We start from the raw sequence: 26073 nt of genomic DNA, 5'->3' as shown, positions 1-26073 counted from the left end.
AAATGAGCATTTTCATGAGCATGTGAAAATGCACCATGTGCATTTTCAATGCAGCCATGGCATTTTCAGAGTTGTGCAGCCATGATCTAGTAGATTATTGAACCCTACCAAACTTTGTGCTATAACTATCTATATTCCAGGTTTTCCGGAAGTCGTTCAAATTTCTTAAAGAGGGAGTCTGTTTTTAGTCATAGGAGTGAAATGGTTAGCTCTAGTCTAAAGAAGCTTGCAAGCCCTTACACAACTGTCATTCCTGATGCCCGAAAAACTGAAAGACCATTTAGAAGGCCGTCTTTACTAGCTCATTTTACAAAGTAAGATATCACTAAAATGTTGTAACTTATAGTAATCCCTTATCAAATGGTGTTACATAATATGTTTACAACATAAACAACATATTACAACATATAATGGTGTAATAATATGTTTAATATTAATTTCTACAAGAAATTTCGGTTATATTATGGAGACATGTGTATAAATCTTCTCTGATAAAGGACGATAAATGTTGTCAGCCAAAAGCGCCAGATGCCATCTTTGTAGTTGGACCATCTGGGCCGAAGGCCACTTGAATCTCGCTTATGTGTCTAATTGAAAACAAAATATTTGGAAGATTTCCCATTTCCCGATTTTGGAAGTATCCCATACATATCAAAAAAGAGTTTAAATTGTACATTTTGCCAGTTATAAAGAGGGATATTTATATTTTAATACTTGCACTAGAGTGTCTTAAAATGTTTATTTACATAAATTAAAGAAATATCAATGTATGTTTAATTTCATTATGTATTCATTAATATGCATTGTTGTTTCGGCCAGAAAATAAACTCTTCAACTCTGATTCAAAAATAATAAAAACCCCATTTGCCAACTCGGAGACATCTTTTTTATTGGGTGAACAGGAATCTGACTGCTAAAGTAAAATTTGACTCTTGTCAGAATCTAGTTTTGCTCCAAAATAACTACCACAATCACACCTTGTGGCACCCCTTTTGTGACGTTTGGTACATTTCTGTCATGTGTAGTATTTGCCTTATCCTGGATGTAATTTTTGAAAATGGAGGACACTAAGGGTATTATTCAAAGTTTTTTTTTCATAGCTTTACAAAAGTAAGAAGTCTAAAAAGAAACACCAAAAGCTATAATGAAACACTGTGTTTGATTGTTATGTTAGGTTAATATACTTAACAAGACTTAACAAGATATATTGTAAAACAATATATTGTTAACTTAACAATATATTGTTAAGTATATATATCTTGCGTTAAATATTGTAAGGATAAAGTTCTTCGTTTAGGTGAATTTAGAGTATTTGGGAATAATATGCTAGGAAGAGAATTTATGATTTAGTCATTTTGGAATAATCAAAAGTCCTTTCGTTTGAATTTATTTTAATTTGAAGCCTACAAGGATGAGGCTTCCTAAAAGACAAAAAAAAAATGTGTGGATATTTTTTGGTAATGTTAATTGGTTCTAGGATGCCCAAAAATTAAATTATGATTGTTATTGAGGTGTTATCTGATGTTATTGGTTTATGTGAGACTAAAAATTCTTTGGATTTCAATATGGAGTGACTGAATCGACAAAAGATGGCCAAGGTTGGCCAAAAGATTGCCGTGTATATTTCTAATAATCTCTCATATTCTCTTAAAATTGATTTATCCATAAATATCAAAGGTGTCTTTAAGTCACTGTTCATCGATACTAATGTAGGGATTTAATTGTTGGTATTATTTATTGATGTCCTATTGGCTCTATTCCTCTATTTCTATACATCCTTAATGATTTACTGGATACCATCCTCAAACACTCGATTGAGTTAATTATTATAGAAGATCTAATATTGATTTGATGGATATGAATGAACGATTGTTTTTTATTACCATCTGTTAATGAAAAAGGAAAACGATTGAGTACAATAAAAGAAGGAAAACATAACAAACATGTTATAAAGTTATACATATATTACTAATAAGTGCGCCCTTCCATGATAATTACTAATAATGCGCCCTTCTATGGGTGAGAAGAGGACGGGTTCCTAAGTTTTTGAAACTGCTCATCCCTGGCCTTAACTGGTTTCACCACACCAAAACGGTTAGCGATGTACTTATTCTAGAACCACCGAGGGACCTGAAGCAAAAACTTCGCATAATCATAATAGCACTTTCGCAACACTTGCCTATCAGATTCAGTAATAATGTCCAAAATGGGTCAAATATAGAATATGTGGGAGAGCAACACTATTATATATCCGAGAAAGGGCTTTCCCTTCCAGATTAAGCTGCGGTGTAGCCACACTAGCATAAGCAATTCTATGTTGACGTTCAGCATTCCGAAGCACAAGCTTTCGTGTATTTTTAATCGAAGACCCAGTCGGAAGACCTAAATATGTTAGTACAGCGGTGGGTGCCACCTCACTATCACCTAGACGGACACTATCAGACACGTAACTACCTTGTAAATCAAAGAAGAGGACTTGGGACATCGCAGCCTTCATACTTAGTCCGATTTGTAGATATATATCAGATTGTCGGCATAACAAAGTACTGATGCATCCACCCCTATTGAATGCACCTAATAGGTTGGCCAATCTGTATAGGAAGAGACGCGTTGTTGTAGATAATCGGTGATGTGATGGCTCCTTGCTTTACTCCGACGAATACAGGGAACTCACTATCCAAAAGTACATTTCCCAACTTCAAATGAACTTTTAGATGCCTATATATATAATATAATGGAAAAATTACATCAAGACTAGCACCTCGGCTATGCAACTCCAACATGGTGTGCGAGGGGATAAGGGAACCAAAAGCATTCATAACATTGTATGCTCTGAGAACCAGAGTGCTCCCAGATCCTTCTGTATCTCTGAGTATATTACAGAAACTTCTAAGGGCATAGAAGCAACCCAGACCTGACTGGAATCCGAACTGAAATGGTGGCATAACACACTTTTCTTTTAATCTGTCAACAATCAGAAGCTCAAAAATCTTTGTGAAAACGCTTGACAAAGTCTCCGGAACGACACCAATGTTAAAAACCATGGGTAAAAATAATACAAGATGATTATAGAGGAGATACTTGCGGTAATAAAATGTTCAGCACAAATACTGTCGGTACCAGCCGAGAATTTCCTCTTCCTAAGCGTAAACATAGCCTCCTTAATATCAGACGTTGTTATCACAGTAGAATTTGGTTTTTGACTGGAATAAAGCAACGAAACCATTCTCACTATCGAAAAAATTTCTACAGCGCTGTCGTATTTTACAAACTGACTTTTGAAATGGGTTACCCATTCAGTTTCTGGGATCCTATCGGGGCCCTAGCGGTTCTGCTTCTCAAAAAGAAGACGATACTTCCTAAGGCTATTAGGGTCATTTACAATCTTCTCGGCAGTAATCAAAAGCATTCCGTATGTTTGGATTTTTTTTTCGTCCATACCTGTCACATGTACTTTACCTTCTCTATGTATTCCATCTCGCATAATAGAGAGTTCACCATCACTGACTGACAATATTTTCTGTATGGCTACCTTGATCCAAAATTATGTTTTAGTGAGTGACATTTCTGATCATTTCCCTTTTTACTCTAAGATACTGTTTTGATAATCTGACTATTGAAAGGAATGGTGGATCTAATAGGAGCCCTTTTAGATCTGATGAAGCGGAATTAAAGCTCCTTAGGTCCAGATTGGCAGAACTTTCTTGCGGTAACTTTGAGAGGGATTCTTTTTATGAGTCGATTGAAGACCCTGTTCTTGATTTTTGCTCTGTTTTACCTTCTAATCTTTAATATAACAGGACCTTTCCTCTAAATCCAAGCATATTGAAAGGCCGAGTCCCATTATTATTTTCATTTTTTTTTTCAGATTTCGGTAAAGACATTCAAAAAACTTTGCAGGTTGTATATTTTGTCCTTAGGTCTTCTTTTCAGTCTTCATCAGTCCCTTCTTTTTTCATCTCAATCACGAAAGTATCGATGGCGAACTGAATGTTCAAGATGTATTTACTTCATATTTTGCAAATATTGGTATAATGAGCAAAAAAAGAGGTAAAAAAAGTAAAATATTCTTCTGTTAGTTCTTCTCCTTCACAATCCAACTTTAGGTCTTATCTTTGGGCCACCTTTTATTAAGTCTATGTTCTTGGAACCAGCGATGGAGATAGAAACTACTAAAATTGTTACAGGATTGAAAATTCTTTGTCTGGTCCTGATAATATTCCTACTAAAGCAATTAAGTTTGTACTTCCTTCCATTATTTTTCCCTTAACGGTTAAAAGAACGCTTCTGTTGTTAGTTATTCTCCTTTATGATCCCCTCTTATAACTCTTCTTATCGAATCTGTTCTTATAACCTCCTTCTACTATATTCGGGGAAGACCTGCTTTTTGTTTGGACCCAAAATCAATGGCAAAAACACAATATTTGGCAAACTGCAATCCTTTGTCCGTAAAATGTAGCCGAATTATTTTAAACTTTCTTTCATTGTAGCCCTAGAAAGTGGGCAGTCCGATAAATGTAAAATTACGCATAAACTTCGAACAAACGGAATGTCTGGAACTGCGGTCGTTCATAACCAATAAGGCGTACCCATTACAAGAGGGAGGGGTCTCTTGAGAAAAGTCTGTGATGATGTATGAGCAAGGTGGTAGCAATATAAGTTTGATTACTCTTGGCAACTTTGCAGATTAATAACTTAAACTCCGAATTAGACTCGGAAAAAAATTTTGAAAATTTTTACAACAATTTGAAATAGTAATTTTTGCCCATTTTACAGCCTTCTTTTTTTATAACATAAACTTAGACAAATCTGACAATAAGCCTTCCTCGAACAAATTGAAAATCAAGATTTTAGAATATACAATAAAATTTTAAATATTTCCCTGTTTGAGCATATTCAATTATTAAGATAGTATATTAAACGAAAAATATGAAAAAATATTCACACGGAGTCTAAAGAGATGCATGCATAATTTGTCTCTAAGCCATAGAACTGAGAGAGCCTTTAGAGCTTATTTTTTCCAAGAACATATCCAGGATTTTTTACAGGGAGGGGGGGGGGATTACAATTTTTTTCAGAAACACACCAAAAATTTGTTTGTATTCGTTTTTGTCACGTTTTTACGATTCGGATAAACATTTGGGAGTGGGGAGGTTCGAAGCCTCTAACCCCCTGGAGATGGCCTTAATTATTTCCGTTACAATTCTTGTAAATTCATTTTAATCTTTTTAGAGGAAGAAATAGCAGACGTGTGTCATCGACCAGTGTTCGATCGAAAGATGGGTCACTTAAGAGCAAACCAAAGTACCCTTTAACCCGGTTAACTTCTAATGTGTCTGGGTTTTCTGATGACGGAAGTATATATGACAGTAAGTATGCTTAAAGGTTACATTGTCCTCTAGAATTCCAGTGACTCATCTCTTGTATCTTCATTGACTCATTGGATTTTGATGTGTGGTTTTTAAAAGATTATTTCGCAAAAGGGTCTGTTGACCATAGAATTAATAGGTTCTTTAGCATTATTAAACAAAATTGGACACCAGAAAAAAGGATTTCTACATCTTAGAAGGTGATTTAGCCTTTAGCCCTCTGCCTCTATGGAAGTATCTACGATATTGAGTATACTTCAAGGATATATCGTCCTTGAAAGGTTATGAGATATATCTCTCGTAGGTTTACGTTATTTTGATAAGTGGAGCTTATAGGTCCTGTCGCAAAACAACCTAATGAAAAACCTAATGCACAAAACAAAATGCAAGAAAAACTTAATGCACAAAAAAAACAGTTCTCGAGTCACGGCTCCCCCAAAATCCGAGTCCCAAAAGGGGCCAAGAGACATTTTTAGCTTCAAAGAAGAAAAAGAGACGAGAGACGTTGGATTTACACTTACATGCTTTAGTCCTCGGGGTAAGGGTTTTCCATCGTAGAAGGAAAACTAGGTATAAATAGAGCTAAAATAGATCAACGGGGGAAATGTTTCCATTTTGAGAGCGAAAGATTTTCATGTCTAGCAATGTCAGAAAATTAAGCTTCCTACTTTGGATTATTTGAGATATTATAACCTCTAGAAATTAGATAAAAATTCTAGATATTAGAAAAACTCTAAGAAATAGGAAATTTCTAGGAGAAAATCTAAAAACTTAGCAAAGTCTTTTACAATAATTGGGTGCTTATATTTTAATTTTCAAGTACAACGGCCTAAAATGATTTCAGACTTCGGAATTATTCTAGCAATTAGTTTGTTCTAATGTTTGTTTTTTTAAGTATGACAATTTCCATTTTGTTTTTAACGTAATGTTACTGCTATATACAGGATACTGTTAGTTTATATCCGCTTCTTTGCGTTCTGGATTACGGAAAAATTTAGTTTTAACACGTAATTGGGTTTGAAATGCCTTTTCGTTGGCTAATTGCAAAAATGTGATTGGAGGCTTCTAGACCCCCGAGTTTTTTTTCGTAGGTTATCTCTTGGATTTCTTATATTGCCAAACTTTGAAGGTTTTGATAGATTTAGGTGGAGGAGGAGCTGGGGCAGCTCTGTTGGCCCGTCGTGGCATCATGCTGTACTGAGTTGTTGTTAGTAGTCTGTAGTAGTAAAATTTATGTCTTCCTCGTAACTATAAGCTGAAGTATTTCTATATGTTTTGGTATTTACCAAGTGACATATAGCGATTACAATTTCTGTCGGTCTGTCGGCCTGTCTGTCCGGGTTTCGCTAGTTTGGGCACTTCCAGATAAGCCAGGACGCTGAAATTTGGCAGACATATCAGGAACAAGACCGTATAAAATTAGGAATAGTTTTTTTTACCGATTTGACTGTCTGGGAGCGATTGCGGGACGGTTAATTTGGAAAAATTAGAAAAAATGAGGTATTTTTGTCTTACGAACGGGTGATCTGATCTTAATGAAATTTGATATTTAGAAGGATATCGTTTCTCAAAGCTTTTATTTTAAATTCTGACCGGATCCGGTGATATTAGGGGGAATTGGAGGGGAAAAGCTGAAATCTTTGAAAACGCTTAGAGCGGAGAGATCGGGATGACACTTGGTGGGAAAAATAGGCAAAAGTCCTAGATACCTGATTTACATAACCAGAATGGATCCGCTCTCTTTGGTATTTTTAACTTAGGTATTTTTAACATACGAAGGAGTGATCGGATCTTAATGAAATTTGATATCTAGAAGGACCTCATAACTCAGATATTTTAAATCCTGGCAAGATTCAATGTCATCGAGGGGAGTTGACTTACTTGACTTACTTTGACTTAATGCTCCTTCTCAGCAGGATAGCCAGCGTAGAGGGAACGGGTTTACAACGCCGTCAGTCTTCTCCAAGTAGCCCTATCCAGGGCTAAAGATGGGGCCGCATTTGGGTTGATGTTGCGATTGAGGAGGCGTTGGTTTTTTAAATCAGCCCATGTAGTACTTATATGCAGTACTTTAATGTCAGAAATAATATATTTGAGAATACTTTAAAATGAAATCAAAATCATCTACGAGTTGCAATACTGCGTCTTTAGTCAAGATTTGTTTACTATTGACTATTCTACTTTGTTTGAGAGTGAATTGTAGCAGATTTATTTTCTACAAAAGAAGTTAGGAGTAATGAGAGAGATTTATGAGGCTTACGTTACCAACCAAACTCACCTTAAGATACAAAAATTTCATCAAATCGCTTTTTTTGCAGGCGAAGCTGGAATGCTAACACTTAGCTCAACTGATGAAGAGCAAAAATCCCACGGCTCTCTTAAGAGGAGTACATATGGTATCTACTTAGCGTCAGGAAGTGTGGTCCTTGGAACTTCTTTCTTACTGTTATCGCTGCTATCACAGGTCTTGCGTGTCTACATAGACTATTCCTTGTCGTGGAGCTACAATTCAAACAAAAATAATGCTTCAAATTATTATGTGGAACTAGATGATGTTGCGGTAATTTGACTTCATTTTATCGACTTTTAAGTTACCTTTCTTTAATAAGAGGGGAGGCACTGTCCCTTTAGTGCACATGTTTACCGTTTAGATATAGTTCGAATAGTTCAGATAATCCTATTTTGACGTTCCAAGAGCTTCATGGAGCCACAATCAGGGTTGCCACACCAGAGATTTACTTTTTAGTTATTTTTGGTGAATAGTTTACTAGATTGATTTCCATTTTACTAGATTCAGCTGTCGTGGCTTTCACCACGCCAGGCATTTGCACTTAAAAAAGGCAACGAGTTGCCTTAGTTTTCTTTTTGCCACGCAATTGCAAGGAGACACTTGTTATTAGGGCTGCCACTCCAAAGATTTCCTTTTTAGTAAGTTCTGGTAAAAAAAAATTGTCTGTGGACCATTTTCTTTTGTTTAAATTCAGCTTTTAGGCAGTAGGCACCCAAAAAAAGCCGCGAGCTATCTTAAATACTTTTTCAGAGTCAATCATAAGGAAACACTTGTTGTTAGGATTGCCCCCCTCCAAAGCACTGTACCATTTTCTTTTGTTTAAAATCAGTCTTTAGTGCTGATTTTCTTTTCTCTAAAAGTGGTTGAGACTGTAAAAATAAAAATAAAATATTTACTACACACGCTCATTTCTCTTTTTTTCACTGTTGGTCTCGTGCACAAATATTCAATGCGTTGTTTCAACTAGTACAACTCGAAATCTAAAATTCATATGCAGTAAAATAATAACTTGGAATAATAAAAAAAAAATAGACTTGAAGTGAAAAATAGGTAGGAAACACTGCTAAAGTTAAAAGCTTTCAATCTTTTCATTGCTTATAGTTAATTACAGACACATCTTTTTAATCGATTTAGGTGCACACTGGATTAAGCTCTTCCGCTTTATATGTTTACCGGTAAGAGCTGGAGGAATTAGTCCCTCTGACACAAAGCTAGAATCTCCGAGGCATTGTAGTTTTGAGAGCACAAGAGCTAGAATAATGTCCCTATTCAATGGATCTCTTCCATTGGTTTTCGTTTCGTTCAGAGTAGAAAATTGACGTTCTGCACATACTGAAGCGTGGAGCAGGGCATACATTTAGGCAATACCCTAAACTTTGACTCACCATGGCGATCTTTGACTTTAATGAGCTGTTTTCCGAAGACAGGGTGGGGGGGGGACTCAGGTTCTGAATTTGAATATTTGGCGATCATTTCTCGATGAATACGATGAAGGGGCGTTAAACCCCTCATCATTCAAATTTTCAAACTTTGTTATTTTCTCAGTTTCAGTTTCGATTTTTCTCGGAGCAACGTGCTTTAGCCTTGATAGAAGATGAAAAGGTGACACGCTTTCCTTGCTTTGGTGAATTGTATTTGAGGGGTTCTACAGCTCAAAAAAATAAAATAAAAAAATAAGGTCATATAACTGAAAGTAAGGAGCAACATTAAAACTGAAAGGGGCTATTTCCCCCTAAACGCCCAGCTCTTTATGCTAAAGTTTGACACTTTCTCACAACTCTACTTTTTAAAACAATAAAAAGTTTTATCGTAAAAAGTGGGGCGTTGAGAAGGGGACAACATATTTCATATACGGAATAATTTCTGTTCGCTTAAGTTTTAATGTCGCTCCTTACTTTCAGTTTAAAAAAAAAAAAATCAAAATTTAATTTCCAAGCGTTTTTCAACTAATGCTGGCTCGAATTCATCTCACCGTACATGAAAAAGTAAAACAAAACATTAAAAAAAATAAAAAAAAGTAAATGAATCAATATTGATTCACCAATAATCAAAGGTATGTCAAAATTTCTAGTGGATATGCTAATAGCATCAGCAAGGAAGTCAACATCTTAGATCCTTATTTTTCTAGGTTAATAGCTATTATTTTAGTTTCTACTCAAGTAAATAAAAGCTGACAATTTTTGTGTTTATTTATTCACAAAAATACATTCAAGGTTTTAGTACACTCTTTATGTGATCAGTCTTAGTTCTTGTCAACTTTAACAGCAACAAATAATAGTTTTTTTTTCAGCTCAAATTCTTTGAAAATATTACTGGTAGTAAATATTTAAAACTTTTGGTAGTATCAACCAGGAAAACCACATTGGAGATCTTTATTTATTGAGGTATAGCTGAATATCTCTAAGCACCTAAGTTCTTATTTTATGTTCTTTTCTGCCAGCTAAGATTTTCGTCATTTTTTACGATGGAAGAATGAAATCTTTCGGTTGATTTTTCCGGTTTTTATGGCACTTGGTATTAACCAAGTGACAAATACTACTACTACTACTACTAATAACTCACTGCAGCACCAAGCCGCCTGAGGCCAACACAGCTACGCACGCTCCTCCTCCAACCTAATCTATTTAAAGCCTCCCTCTTTACACCCTCCCAGGAAGTTCCCATTTCCTTTAAATCCTTATTTATGACATCCTCCCAACCCAGACAAGGACGACCTGCTTTCCGTGTAGCCCCAGACGGTTGGCCAAAAAGGACAATCTTCGGTAATCTGTCATCCTTCATCCGTAGAACGTGGCCTAGCCATCTCAACCTTTCTTTCATTATAGCCCCAGAAAGCGGGATTGAACCACACTTTTCGTACAACCTACTGTTTGAAATACGGTCAGTCAGCCGGGTACCCAGAACAATCCGTAGGCAATTTCTCTGGAAAACATCTAGTAAATTTTCATCTGCTTTTCGGAGTGTCCATGCTTCAGAGCCATATTTGACCACTGTCATCACTGTAGCTTCCAATATTCTAATCTTGGTTTGTAGGCTTATCTTTCTATTCTTCCAAACTTTTTTTAACTGTGAAAAAACACCCTGAGCTTTAGCTATTCTACTTTTAACATCTTCACTGCTCCCACCATCTTTACTAATAATACTACCTAGGTAACTGAAGCTCCCAACCTGATCAATCTTTTCGTTACCTAAGGTCACCTGTTCATCTTCACTTATTCCTAACCTTAGTGACTTAGTCTTCTTAACATTAATTTTCAAGTCTATTTTAGCACCCTGAACTCGTAAAACCTCTAAAAATTCATTCATTTTGCTCACACTTTCATCTAATATGCTTAAATCATCAGCATAATCTAAGTCCAGGAGCTTTCTTCCTCCCCATTTGATTCCATGGTCTCCAATTGCCTTTCCTGTGCTCCTTAAGACGAAGTCCATCAAAATGATCCATATAAAGGGGGATAGAACACAACCCTGCTTAACTCCTGATTTAATACAAAACCAGTTGCTAACCTCATTTCCTACCTTAACCGCAGCAGTATTATTCTCGTACATAGCGCAAATCACTTTAATGTATTTTTCTGGTATACCATATAACGATAAGACCTTTGTTAACGCTGTTCTATCAACAGAATCGAAAGCTTGCTCATAATCGATAAAACTAAGGACCAAAGGTGTTTGACAACGAAGGGACTTCTCAATTATTAACCTAAGAGTGAAAACATGGTTGACACATCCTCTACCTTTTCTAAAACCGCATTGTTCTTCCCTTAAAACTTTGTCTACAGCATGTCTCAGTCTAAAAAGTATCATATTACTCAGTAATTTGCTACCTACAGAGACCAGACTAATGCCTCGATAATTCCTACATTCACTCTTGTCACCTTTCTTATACAGTGGTTTAATTAAGGTTTTCCTAAAATCATTGGGTACTTCCCCTTTTTCAAAAATCATGTTCATAATCTTCAGTAGCTTATTCCTAACCTCAGAGCCACCATATTTAAGGAACTCATTAATCATACTATCAGCACCTGGGGCCTTATTATTTTTTAATCCTTCTAGTACTGTCGCTAATTCTTCCTCACTAAACAAATCTTCCTTCACATCCAAGGTATCACAAACTTTTTCATTTTCATCTATATCTTTTCCTGCAACTGTATCTCGGTTTAGCACATTCTCAAAATGTTCCACCCATCTTTCTTTAACTTTTTCCTTATCACTAATTGTGACCCCATTTCTATCTTTAACTGGGACTAGTCCGGATCGGCTACTCCCTTTCAATTTATTAACATGCCAGTATAATATTTTACTATTATGCCGTCTAGCCGCATCTTCCAGATCCTCAGCAATTTTATCCATCGCCTCCATTTCACATCTCCTTAGTTCATATTTTAATGCTTTCTCCACTTTCTTTACATTCCTTTTGTTTTCATACGACCTATCGCTCAGATAATTCTTATACAAACCCCTTCTACTCTCTATTAAACCTAAAGCTTTTTCACTAATATTCCTAGTTGCTGTCTTAGCACTCTTCCCTAGGACACCATCAGCAACTTCACAAATTGTTTTTCTGAAATTATTCCATCCATCTTCCACATTGTCAAATTTTAAACCCTCAAGTTTAGTACTCAACTGTTCCTGGAATTTTTTTCTCAGATTTTCATCCTGAAGTCTACCAACATCATAACTTCCCGGGAGGGAGTTACTCTTCCGAAATTTCAGCTTTAAATTAACCTTAGACACTACTAGATGGTGATCTTTACTTTTAACATCAATAACGGCACTCCTATACACCCTAGTATCTTGTATTGATCCTGCTAGTCTTCTGTTTACAATAACATAATCAATAAGGTTTGCTGTCTTACCATCACGTGAATACCATGTCAACTTATGGGCCATTTTGTGACCAAACACCGTATTGGTTATAACTAGGTTGTTATACCTACAAAATTGCAAAAGCCTATAGCCATTACTGTTTTCTTTTCCTACACCAAAATTACCTAGGCTAGGATACCATCTATCCCTATTTCTACCAACCTGGGCATTAAAATCTCCTAGCAAAAACACCATATTTCTACCTGGTACCCTGTCTATTTGCTCCTGTAACTGTAAGTAAAATTCATCTGAGTCACTAGTATCTCCATCAGTTGGTTCAATGGGGGCATATACTACTATAACTGATACCCTAAACTTTTTAGTCATAAAATGAGCAATTAGTATTCTATTATTAATACCTTCCCATCCTAAACAAGACTTAGCAGCTTCCTTATTCATCATGAGCCCTACTCCCTGTCTATGTACCCCATCCTTCCTTCCTGAGTAAACAAATTCTATGTCACCTAATTTCATGCTTCCTACCCCTGGGATATGAGTTTCTGAAACTCCTAATAAATCCAGTTCAAACCGTCTGAATTCGTCAGTCAAAATGTCGATGCGATAGTCATTTTTTAACGTCGTAACATTCCAAGTTCCAATTTTCATGTTCTTTAAATCTTTGAAATTATTTTGGCCTCAAGAAAAGCAGTGATCCCGGATACCAGTGCAGGATGGGGACCAACATATCTTCTCAAGTCTACACCGAAGCGCTTAAGCCGGCTTAGAACCGGACAGCAAGAAGTCCCTGGGACCTCCAGTAAGTTGGAGGCTTTGTGCAATCCTGGGCCCATCTTGGTCACAACATGGTTTTCAGCACTTGGCGATGCTCTTCTATCAACAAGAGTCGAAATCCTGCACAGACAGTCCCAAGCCTATTACCTCCGACTCATTATATATTCATGCCTACAAATATTATGCTACTACGGGGAGGCAGCCCATAGTAGATAAATTAGCTAGGAAGAGGTTTTTCAGCCCGAAAACGCCCATCAAAACAAACCAAGCCCAGAAAATTATCCAATAATCAGAATCCCGTACGAGTGCTGTGTTGTTTACTAGGCTATAATTTCCTCGAGGGGCGCCACTCCTCAAGTGGGAAAAATTGACCGCAAGTTTCCCAGTCTTGCAGGTACCCCGAAAGGGTCGAGGCAGCCCTTTACAGAGGCCGTTGTCCATAAATCTGGATCTTACGCCCTGCCGCAGTTGTCCTCCTATAGAGGATCCTCCCACGATGGTGTTCTGCTTCACCATGCAATTTAACCCATTACTGGGAGAAGGTTTGTAACTCATCTGACGCGTGAACACGGCAGTTGGCCCTGCTGAGTGTACATTTGAGGGGCCTTCTTCCTCCACCTGAAATTATGACCCCCAGGGGAGGGTTTCCCAGTTTCTATTATGGGCCCCACTGGGACAAGGTCCTACTTGGCCTAAGCCTCCTATGGAGCTACTCTACCTATCTATAGGGCTTACATATATACATATATATATATATATATATATATATATACATACATATACATACATATACATACACACACACATATACACATACACACATATACACATACATACACATATACTCACTAACGTGCAAATATATACCCTGAATTGGTATAGGCTAGGTCTGTATATGGTGAATATTTATTTCCTTTCTGATGCAAATGCACAATAACTTTGGATTCAGGATGCAATTCTGACTATAGAGATAAGTATTTTTCTTACTTGAAGTGTATGTGCAGAATTAGAAATTCTGCTGGTACTACAAAAGTAGACCTAAGTAGCCAATTTAGCCTGTCTGAAACATCTCACAAGCCAACACCTTATAAAAAAACACCTTTGATAATTTAAATGAATAAGAAAACTTATTAGAAATTCTGCTGATACTGCAAAAGTAGACCTAAGTAGCCAATTTAGCCTGTTTGAAACATCTCACAAGCCAACACCCTATAGAAAACACCTTTGATCCAATTTAGCACCAATTTAACAGATCCAATTTAGCAGATCCAATTTAACACCAATTTGATCCAATTTAGCCTGTTTGAAACATCTCACAAGCCAACACCCTATAGAAAAACACCTTTGACAATTTAAATGAATAAGAAAACTAGTTAAAAACTCTGCTAATACTGCAAAAGTAGACCTAAGTAGCCAATTTAGCCTGTTTGAAACATCTCACAAGCCAACACCCTATAGAAAACACCTTTGACAATTTAAATGAATAAGAAAACTAGTTAAAAAACTCTGCTAATACTGCAAAAGTAGACCTAAGTATCCAATTTAGCCTGTTTGAAACATCTCACAAGCCAACACCCTATAGAAAACACCTTTGACAATTTAAATGAATAAGAAAACTAGTTAAAAAACTCTGCTAATACTGCAAAAGTAGACCTAAGTATCCAATTTAGCCTGTTTGAAACATCTCACAAGCCAACACCCTATAGAAAACACCTTTGACAATTTAAATGAATAAGAAAACTAGTTAAAAACTCTGCTAATACTGCAAAAGTAGACCTAAGTAGCCAATTTAGCCTGTTTGAAACATCTCACAAGCCAACACCCTATAGAAAACACCTTTGACAATTTAAATGAATAAGAAAACTAGTTAAAAACTCTGCTAATACTGCAAAAGTAGACCTAAGTAGCCAATTTAGCCTGTTTGAAACATCTCACAAGCCAACACCCTATAGAAAACACCTTTGACAATTTAAATGAATAAGAAAACTAGTTAAAAACTCTGCTAATACTGCAAAAGTAGACCTAAGTATCCAATTTAGCCTGTTTGAAACCTCTTTCAAAGATAGCCAAAAGTAGCTAAAGTAAAATTTTACCCCTACTGTATCTTAAAAATCCAGTTTAAATAGCAATCTCAGCAAATATAGACTATATAAAAGGCTATAGGTTTTCACAGATCTTCCTCTGGTACCCCAGCGGGTTCCACAGGCCCTGGTTGAGAAAACCTGTTCTAGCCACTGTTAGGAGAGTTAAACTAAATTCCCAGATGTCACTGAATATTTGCCAGCAATACAAAAATTGGTAATTGTGCCTGAAGAGCCTCACGATGATGCTCGTTTCCAAGGTACAATATATAAGTTCTAACTACCCCTGGCGTCAAGTCCTAGTGCGAGTGAGCCAAGTCTTGAGAGCAACACAACAGTCGCTATACTTTGGTCAATAATTCTATACCAAGATTACTCCATCTTTTTTTTTTGTTTCATTAAGCAATCAAGACCCCCACCACCTAACTCCACCAAAGAGATTGGATCCAGTCCGGTTACGTTCACGACATTTATAAACGTATCTACGACATTTATAAGCGTTTCCCAAGATTTACGGTTTCCCCTCCAACTCCCCCCAGTGTCAAAAGATCTGGTCGTGATTTGAAATAAGAGCTCTGAGACATGAGTTCCTTCTAAATATCAAATTTCATTAAGATCCGGTCACCCGTTCTTGAGTTAAAAATACCTCAATTTTTCTGATTTTTTTCAAATTAATAGCCCCCCAGTTATGATCTGCTAGTTATGATCAATAATGGTCTGCCAAAAAAAAAAGGCAGACCGTAAAATGAAACGCAGAAAATAGGAAAGCAAAAGGCACTAAATGGCTTCAGCCTACAGAGACAAATAGTTTTATCTTTCATCTTACAACCACTTTTTCTGGATGGACTCTAGTTCATCAGAACAAACCATAACCGTCGCCAATTCTGTCGGTCTGTCTGTCGGTCTGTCTGTCTGTCTGTCGGTCCCGGTTTTGCTACTTTAGGCACTTCCAGGTAAGCTAGGACGATGAAATTTGGCAAGCGTATCAGGGACCGGACCAGATTAAATTAGAAATAGTCGTTTTCCGTCGTTTAATTCGCAAGAAATAGAAAAAATGAAGTATTTTTAACTTATCAGCGGGTGATTGGATCTTAATGAAATTTGATGTTTGGAATGATATTGTGTCTCAGAGCTCTTAAATTAAATCCCGACCGGATCTGATGACATTGGGGGGAGTTGGAGGGGGAAAACCTAAAGTCCCGGTTTTGCTACTTTAGGCACTTCCAGGTAAGCTAGGACGATGAAATTTGGCAAGCGTATCAGGGACCAGACCAGATTAAATTAGAAATAGTCTTTTTCCCGATTTGACCATCTGTGGGGGGGGGGGGGCCGGTTAATTCGGAAAATATAGAAAAAATGAAGTATTTTTAACTTATGAGCGGGTGATTGGATCTTAATGAAATTTGATGTTTGGAATGATTTTGTGTCTCAGAGCTCTTATTTTAAATCCCGATTGGGTCTGATGACATTGGGGGGAGTTGGAGGAGGGGAAACCTAAAATCTTGGAAAACACTTAGAGTGGAGGGATCGGGATGAAACTTGATAGGGAAAATAAGCGCAAGTCCCAGATACATGATTGACATAATCGGAACTGAGTTGCTCTCTTTGGGTAGTTGGGGGGGGGAGTAATTCTTAAAAATTAGAAAAATGAGGTATTTTCAACTTACGAACGGGTGATCGGATCTCAATGAAATTTGATGTTTAGAAGGATATCGTGTCTTAGAGCTCTTATTTTAAATCCTGACCGGATCTTGTGATGGGGGCGGGGAGTTGGGAGGGGGAAACCTAAAACTTGGAAAACACTTAGAGTGGAGGAATCGGGATGAAACATGGTGGGAAAAATAAACACAAGTCCTAGATAGATGATTGACATAAACGGAACGGATCCGCCTCTCTTTTGGGTAGTTGGGGGGGGGGGGTATTTCTGAAAAACATGAGGTATTTTTAACTTACGAACGGATGATCGGATCTCAATGAAATTTGATATTTAGAAGGATATCGTGGCTCAGAGCTCTTTTTTTAAACCCGACCGGATCTGGTGACATTGGGGGGGGGGTTGGGAGGGAGAAACCTAAAAATTGGAAAACACTTAGAGTGGAGGGATCGGGATGAAACTTGGTGAAAAAAAACACGAGTCCTTGATACATGGTTGACATAACCAGAACGGATCCGCTCTCTTTGGGGTAGTTGGGGGGGGGGGTTCATTCTGAAAAATTAGAAAAAATGAGGTATTTTTAACTTACGAACGGGTGATTGGATCTCCATGAAATTTGATTTTTAGAAGGATATCGTGTCTCAAAGCTCTTGTTTTAAATCCTGACCGGATCTGGTAGTTTGGGGTGGGGAAACCTAAAATGATGGGAAACGCTTAGATTGGAGGGATTGGGATGAAACTTGGTTGGAAAAATAAGAAGAAGTCTTGCATATGTGATTTACATAATTGGAACTGATCCGCTCAATTGCGGGGGGTGGGTAATTCTGAAAAATAAGAAAAATGACGTATTTTTAACTTACGAAGGAGTGATCGGATCTTCATGAAACTTCATATTTAGCAGGACCTCGTAACTCCGATGTCTTATTTTAAATCTCAACCGGATCAAGCGTAATTGGGGGGGGGGGGGCTTTTGGGGGGACCGGAAATCTTAGAAAATACTTAAAGCGGTGAGATCAGGATGAAACTGGATGGGAAGAATAGAAACCTGTCTAAGATACGTGACTGACATAACTGGACCGGATCTGCTCTCTTTGGTGGAATTGGGGTGGGGGTAATATTGAAAATTGAGGTATTTGTAACTTACGAAAGGGTGACCAGATCTTAATGAAATTTGACTTTTAGAAGGAATTTATGTCTCAGAGCTCTTATTTCAAATCCCGACCAGATCTTTTGACATTGTGGGGATTTGGAGGGGGAAATCTTGGGAAAACACTTGGAGAGTAGGAATCGGAATGAAGCTTGGTGGATAGAATAAACAAATGTCCTTGATACGTGATTGACAGAATCGTACTGGATTCGCTCTCTTTGGGAGAGTTGGGGGGAGGGGTTCAGTGATTTGGCGAGTTCGGTGCTTCTGGACGTGCTAGGGCGATGAAAATTGGTAGGCGTGTCAGGGAGCTGCACTATTTGACTTGATAAAGTCGTTTTCCCAGATTCGACCGTCTGGGGGGCAAAAGGGAGAGGAAAAATTAGAAAGAATTAGGTATTTATAACTTACGAGTGGGTGATCGGATCTTAATGAATTTTGATATTTAGAAGGACTTTATGACTCAGAGCTCTTATTTTAAATCTTGACCGGTATTAAGCCTCTTATTTTCCTTTTTAAATCAATCTATTGATTAATAGAATTTTGTTAGAGCTCATACCATATGATCTCTTGGCTGTTAGCTCTTCTCGCCTCGTCACAAGTGCCATATGAGCTCTTAGCTCTTGTTCTGGTCTTCCATCTGTTTCAGTCTTCTGGTTTATCCAATCACACACCTTTTACTTCATTTAGCTTCCATTTTCAATGGTTTTGAAGCTTTTTAAACTCTAATAAATTTTTTTTCTCCGATACTTTTAACTTTCATGGCTAATATATGTAGCTTGAGAATAATTTCTAATAGATTGAAAGAAGTCAACTCGGAACTTGTCGGTTATTAGAAACACACCCAGGAAGTGAAGTTCCAGGAATGAAGTGAACAATAACAAAAATGATGATAAAATAGTACTTTAGGAACAAAATTATGGAAATCTATGCCAACCTAAATAACCTAACCCAACCCTCATCCCTAATTTGCAAATATATAGCCCAAGCTATAAAACTCTAATGCATTTTGTCTAAGTTCAATGCATTGTCTCATCCATCACTTGTTTTTATTGCTATAAAAATGGTTATCTGAGCGGTAATCTAAGTGTAATTCTTGAATGTGTTTCCAATAACCAAAAGGTACCGTACACTGACTTTCAGTTTACTTTAACTTTGCTTTGACCTTACACAAGGTCGTTTCAATAATCTTATGAATCTATGTGATAAATTCCCAATGATCTGATGTTTTTTTTTGTATGTATGTGATAGAAAGCCAGTGACCTGATATTTTTTTTTTTTGCCTGCGGGTTTCGATCGTTATTAAGTAATGCATCATTCCGTCCAACCAGTACATAGCCTAAGAGCTGGGACACAATTTTAAGACAATAACTCTATTGCACCAAAAAGAATCTCTGAATGAATCGAAATGTTGGCATTAAAACACCTTTTGTTACAGAGTATCACTATAAACTAATGATAGGTCTGACTCAGTGAAATTATGGGATATGGAAATTGCAGCGCACACACGGATAGTGCTCGAGCTAACATAGGAGAAATCGAGCCGGTGGACGTCTTCGTCATTAGTTATCCCCATACTGCTACACAGGAAAGTAAGCACGGTCTAGTGTATTCTGCAAATAACGCGCGGGAATTTCTGTAATGTCCCTAGAGTTTCACATGGGGTAGCGTTTTCTGGCAATCCTACTAAAGGAGTTTTTTCCATGGCAGAATTTTGGGCCTTACACTGCTTAGTGTTTGCCTTGGATACATGATTTTGTACCACACAGTCGAGCCACAAGTCGAAACTGGTGGAAAATCCTTTTTTGTCTATTTTTTTAGCGGTAAATTCAAATCTCTGAAAATAAAATCAAATTCATGTAAAATCTCCCAGGCTTACGTCCTTGCCATTCTGTACACAAAATATACTCATTTTTATGTCTATCTGTAGACATAAAAAAGTATATAATTTTATTGTTTAGACACTATTTTGCTGCTCAATTTGAATTTCCCGCCAAAATCGAGCCACAAAATCGACAGTCACCTCACCATTTGTTTGTCGACTTTGAGCCATAAATTGAGCCATGAAAATCTTGTTGGTCGCTGAAACACACTTGTGGGCAGCACAAAAGACTATGGAAACACTCTTGTCGAGCCACAATCGACCCACAAACTGTTGGGCGGAGTATGGAAAAGTGCCTTGAATGCAGCCTTAAAATAATCACTACACTGAAACTGAACTTCCTCAAGCCAGAAAGGAATTGGAAAGTGGATAATGAATAAAATATTTCATGGATAATGAAATCCTGAATAGTGGTGAATATTTCTATAGGCATTTTTCCGTGACACAGGTGCGGGTCATACACTTCTGATTGTTTTTCGCGGAAACGCAATTACGTGCCACTCAGTCGAGCCACAATTTGAAATTGGCGGAAACACCGTTTTGTCTGTTTTTGGGCGGTAAATTCAAACGTCTGAATATATAAATAAAAATCGTGTAAAATCTCAACAAATAGAACTCCAGGCTTTCATCCTTACCATTCCGTGTAAAAACAATCTTCACTTTTGTGTACACATACTGGAGAAAGTTTTTTATTTTATTACTTTGACCTTGTGTGGCTGCTAAATTTGATATTTCCCGCGAAAACCGAGCCACAGAATTGACAATCGCCTCGGCAGCTGTTTGTCAAATTTGAGCCACAAAGCGAGCCACGAAAATCTCGTTGGTCGCGGAAATACATTTGTGGGCCGCACGAAAGGCCACAAAAACGCTCTTTTTGAGCCATAATCGACCCATAAACTGATTTTGGAAGCACAGAAAAATGCCTTATAAAACGGCCGTCAAAACCTCGACAACTTTAAAAGTAAAGTTAAATTTCAGGCAAAAAATTGTCTGGCTTATTTTTGGCTTGTTTATCAAAGGCTGCGGCTTACTTTTTGGTTCACGATCTGGCAACACTGCACTAATTATATTTAGATTCATACAGATGTGTGCTGATAGATTCATACAGATTGCTATAGAAAGATTGATATTGATTGATATTTGATACTTATACATTCTTGAATCATTATCAAATGTCGAATGTCTTACATTCGAATTTTATTTTTAAAACATGGGTTTTTAGTTTTTCATCACTGCTAGGCTACTGTTATTGCTGCCATCAAAATGCTGTAAAGGTTAGGGATCTAAGGAGTGAGCAGCTTTTATGTAACAGCTTTTCCATGGCATAAAATATAATTTACAGAACTTATAGTTTAAGCATATCTCACTTGCCAATTTTTTGTTCTTTTCTGTCGCTGATGGGATCACTGAATATTTGGCTTTGGCTGCCTTTAATATACTCATTAGAACATATTTTAGATAATAAATATTTTACTACTTTTATTCAGGATCAACAAGAATCTTCCCATTTGCGATCCTACTTCTTGTGCTCAGCAGCTTTTGTCTTCATTTCTTTTATGGCAAACGTGATTGGGCAAATTTTTGGTGCAATATCTCGTAGGAAGATACATTCCAGATTATTGTCAACTCTAATGCAGTGCCGAATGGATTTCTTTGAAGCGACTCCCTCTGGAAGGATCTTGAACAGGTTTTCTGCTGATATTGCAATTGTGGATAAGGTAATTGGGTTCTTGTGTATTATTTAGAACACACTCAATATGGGAAGAGGTGGTTAGGTTAGGTTAAATTAGGTATTTGATATGATGCACCCCACCCACCCCCTAATGTGCAAGCATATAGCCCAAAGATTTTTCAAATATGAGCTACTGTTACACTTCCAAAAATGTTCTTTCTCGTAAGAGTATTAAGTAATGTTGTGTCCATTGACGCACTGTTTTGTTGTGGGCAACAGCCCCTTATCCTGGAAAAATATAATTGCCTATTTTTCATTCTTTGGCAAACCCCAAGTCTTCACATCAAAATCCATGTTCAGACACTGTCTTCTATCCCTATGCATAGCAAACTAAATTGAGTTTTTTTGGGAAAAATAGCAATAGTCAAAAATTTTTTACCATTGGTACTTTTTTAAGTCTCCCGTACAGAAAAGGTAAAAGCTCTAGGAAAGATCTGCTTGTTTATGTTTTTTTAATGGGTTATTTTTGGGGCTCCAGAGAAGTTTTCTTATGAATGAAGTGGCTAATGTTATGCTCCTTTATGAGAATTTCTTGATAAGCAAAAATCCAGAAAACACTTTTATTTTGCGTTACTTAAATCTTGATAAATTTGAAAGATTTCCTAATGAAATAAAGATCCAGTTTGTCATCGAAATCTTAAAAAGTTACCAAAATTTTTATTTATTTATTTTTTTGCCTTTCTTATTCTTTTTCACCTGTTTTTTGGTAAAATATGGTACAAATTTTAAATTTTAATTTTTATTGTTAAACTTATATTGGTGAACTTGGTAAAAATTTTGCCATTTTAATTATTTATTTTATTTTAAAGTATTTTCTTCGCATCAAACTAAGGAAACGATTAAAAGCTTAGATGACGAGTTAAATAGCTTAATTGTCTGAAAAGAACATACCAACGTTCAGTCAAGTCGAAAAGGGAAAAATACCATGGTTGACAAGACAATTGAAGCTTGATGTGATGGGTATTAAACCATTATAGGGTAGTTTATAGGGTGGTGAATATTGATAGTGCACTGAAACAGAGTGGCTTTTTAGTTTCGTTCAAGATATAACATTTTCAAATCACTATCTGTGGGAAATTTGAATATGCTTCGTGTTCAGTTATATTTTTTAATTTTAAGATTTGCCGATATAACACCTTCCCCTGCAATAAAGGTAAAAATGAAGAGGTTGAATTTTGAAACTATAGAAGTCTTGAACCATTTAGGAGATTTGTTTTTTTATAGTTGTTGTTTAAATCTCTAATTATTTTCTATACCTTTTTTTCTGTCGTTACGTTTGTTAATTTCTTAGTGAACTAATAGTATTTTTATTGAATCTTTATTATTCTACTTATTTTTATTGTATTTTCCTGTTATTTTAGTGACCACATAGTGACTCCAAACATTTTTATTCTACTTTATTATAGTGACAAAAGAAAAAAAAAGGACCTAAAGAAATTTGTGATATTTCTATATTTCTCGGAAAGAAATTGAAAAAGGAATTTCTACATTTCCTCGAACACAGTATAGGGTTTATTTTTGTTAATTAAAAAAAGAAGAGTGAATTCTTTTATCTCCCAAAAGTGAAAAAAAAAAGTGAAACGTCTATTTTTGTGAATTCTTAATAAAAGAAATACAACACTAATATTTCTGTCAGAAACTTTATATTGGCTACTGAATATTTATGTCGTCAAGTAATTTGGTTTTCTTCGCCAATATAACTTTAAGCTGCATATTCTGTTCCGGTCTCCATTTGTTGAATTTCTTATAAGCCTAAAACCCTAGTCATCTCTTGTTTGTTCCTGGAGGAATGGGCATCCAGGCCTGGACCTTTGGTAATGCAAGGATTTTTTGATGATCAAAATTGATTTTCAAATGCCACATTTTTTGCCATTAATTTGTAAAAAAAAAATCCGAAAACAAAGCTTTTTAAGATAATTTGAGGGCCAAATTAAAATTTTAGACCAGAAAAAAACAAATTCCAATCATAAAAAAAAAAAGCGACCAGGAGCTTTTATCTAAATTAAATGAAACCCAAAATGGACAAAAATGGAAATAATCACATCAAAGATGAAGACGGCGTATGCTGATATAGAGGAAAAAATAAATCATTAAGACTAGCCACAATTGAATGATACTTATATTGAACAGAAGTGACTTCAAACAAGAATCCGGCTACTGCCCCCCCCTCCATCTGTACACCTTCTAAAACCTACTGTGTTGTTTTTGTTTTAGTAAAAATTGTATTTATTCTTGACAGTTTGGTAAAAATATGAAATCAAAACTCAAATTAGTCTGATTTTAGGTAAAAAGGAAATAAAACTATAAAAAATATGTGCAAAATAAAGTAAATTTATTATATTATTCAAGATGTAAGGAACGAAATAATGCAAATAAACTCAATATTTAATGTATAACATTATTTGTTCCTGGAAGTTTCAGCAATTCAAAGATTTTATTTCACAGTAATATTTAATAAAAAAAAAGTTTAAATTGTATTTGGTTTTGGTAAAGCGCAAATGATCCAATAGGCTTTAAAACTTTTAGAAGTTTTGCAAGTATGGTAGGGAGGTCAGTGCCCAAATTCCTGTTTGTAGTACTCTCTTCGTAATTTGAGTTTTATTTAAGTATTCAGTTTAATTTCTACTAGTTTTAAGATGCTTTTTTCATGTCTGTCAGTATTTTTTATCTTTATGTTTGATGCTATTATTGGTTTAAGTTATGTTTGTTTTGTGTTTGATTTTTCTTTGACTGTAATTTCTGGTCATTTTAAGTTTTAATTATTACATTACTTTATTTTTGTTAGCCTAAAGCATTAATCTCGCTCATTATTTTCGTTTGAAAAACATTTTTCAAAAAAACTTTTTGAGATTTATTTCTGTTCACTTTCTTATTGCCAAAGCTTTATTATTGGTTAATATTGTGGATTTTTTCCAGTTTTGCAAGATTTCTTTTTTATATAAAATCAAAATATAAGTCTATACTTTATATTCTCAAGTTACCAAAAATGATCTGGCATTGACTTGACTCGATTCAATAGAATTTTTCGATTGATTTTGTTTAATTTGAGATCAACGCTTAGAAAGCTTCTTGGAGAAGAATTTTGATTAGACAGTTATTTTTAAACAATATACTCGAAAGTATTCCTATGGGAGAATATGAACAGCATATATCGGAGGCATCATTCAGCTGCTTTAATTTTTGACTCTCTAAACTCTTTTTATTTGCGACTCTGACGCAAGCATTGGCTTTTGTGGCTTGAAAAAGATATCTATGTTAAAATCGAATGCACAAAATGTCTTCGATACCCCTCAGTATTCCCTAAAAGTTTCAATTAATAACCTTGCCCGTTCTGGGGATATTTCACATTCACCTTACTGACAACCTGGGTAGGCTTAGTGTCCTTTAATTTAGCTAAAAATCCCCTCTTAGCATTCCCTGGAAGTTTCAGCTGAATACCATCCGTCGTTCCTGTGAAGTTTTATCTTACTATCCTTAGCATTTCGTAAAATATTGCAGACACAAATATTTCACAGCCTGAATGCAAATAGGGTATTTTAATCCAGTTCATTATTCCATCAACACTCCATTGAAGGTTGAATTTAATATCGTTAACTGTTCCTAAGATATCGTAGATGTGGCATAATGATGATCTGGATTAACCTAGTGTCTTTTCAGTCGGTTCAACATTCTCCTCAATATTTTCTGAAAGTTTCAAATCAACCCTATTAGCTGTTCCTGATATATTTCAGATAAACCTTTTTATTAACCTGGTTGCAAGTGGTATCTTTTACTTTAGTTCAGCATCGCCCTCAACAGTCCCTGAAAGTTGTAACTTGCTACCCATAGTCGTTCCTAAGATATTGCAGACACGAGCTTTTGAAGACCTGGATGCCTATAGTTTTTTTTTTATTTAGCTTAGTATTTTAGCCCTTTCTGAGATATCGCAGATGCACTCTTTTTACAATCTTGACGCACATACTGTCTTTCAATTTATTACAACACCCCCCTCAAAAATTTCTTGGAGTTTCAACTTACTACTCTTAGATACTCATTAGATATTTGTAGTTATGCCGTTTTGATAACTTAGATGTATACAGTGTAATTTGATTTAGTTCAATATCCTCCTAAATATTCCCTGAAAGTTTCAACTTAATACCCTTGGCCATTCCTGGGATATTGCAGACACTCCTCTTGATCAAGCTAGATGCGCGGAGTGCTTTTTGATCTAGTTGAACACCCTCTTCAATGCTCCATGGAGTCTTAAACTTGAAGACCTTAACCATTCTTGGGATATTGATAGGGCGACTGACAACTTGGATATACATAGTGTCCTAA

The 26073-nt window shown here is 36.1% G+C and overlaps 1 protein-coding gene across 4 annotated transcripts in view; it reads left to right on the top strand.

Moving 5' to 3' along the window:
- Window positions 1-26073, top strand: part of LOC136028300 (ATP-binding cassette sub-family C member Sur-like) — a 234735-nt gene that overhangs the window by 147357 nt on the left and 61305 nt on the right. For all 4 annotated transcript variants that reach the window (XM_065706058.1, XM_065706059.1, XM_065706061.1 and 1 more), the window contains 4 exons: window positions 141-314; window positions 5233-5369; window positions 7688-7929; window positions 21512-21742. In XM_065706058.1, coding sequence (XP_065562130.1) covers window positions 141-314; window positions 5233-5369; window positions 7688-7929; window positions 21512-21742 — 784 coding nt within the window. The remainder of the gene's footprint in view (window positions 1-140; window positions 315-5232; window positions 5370-7687; window positions 7930-21511; window positions 21743-26073) is intronic.

The sequence above is a fragment of the Artemia franciscana genome, chromosome 6 (assembly GCF_032884065.1).
Source record: "Artemia franciscana chromosome 6, ASM3288406v1, whole genome shotgun sequence".
Taxonomy (NCBI): domain Eukaryota; kingdom Metazoa; phylum Arthropoda; class Branchiopoda; order Anostraca; family Artemiidae; genus Artemia; species Artemia franciscana.
The sequence above is the reverse complement of the archived record's forward strand: the minus strand, read 5'-3'. Positions and strand labels throughout refer to the sequence as shown.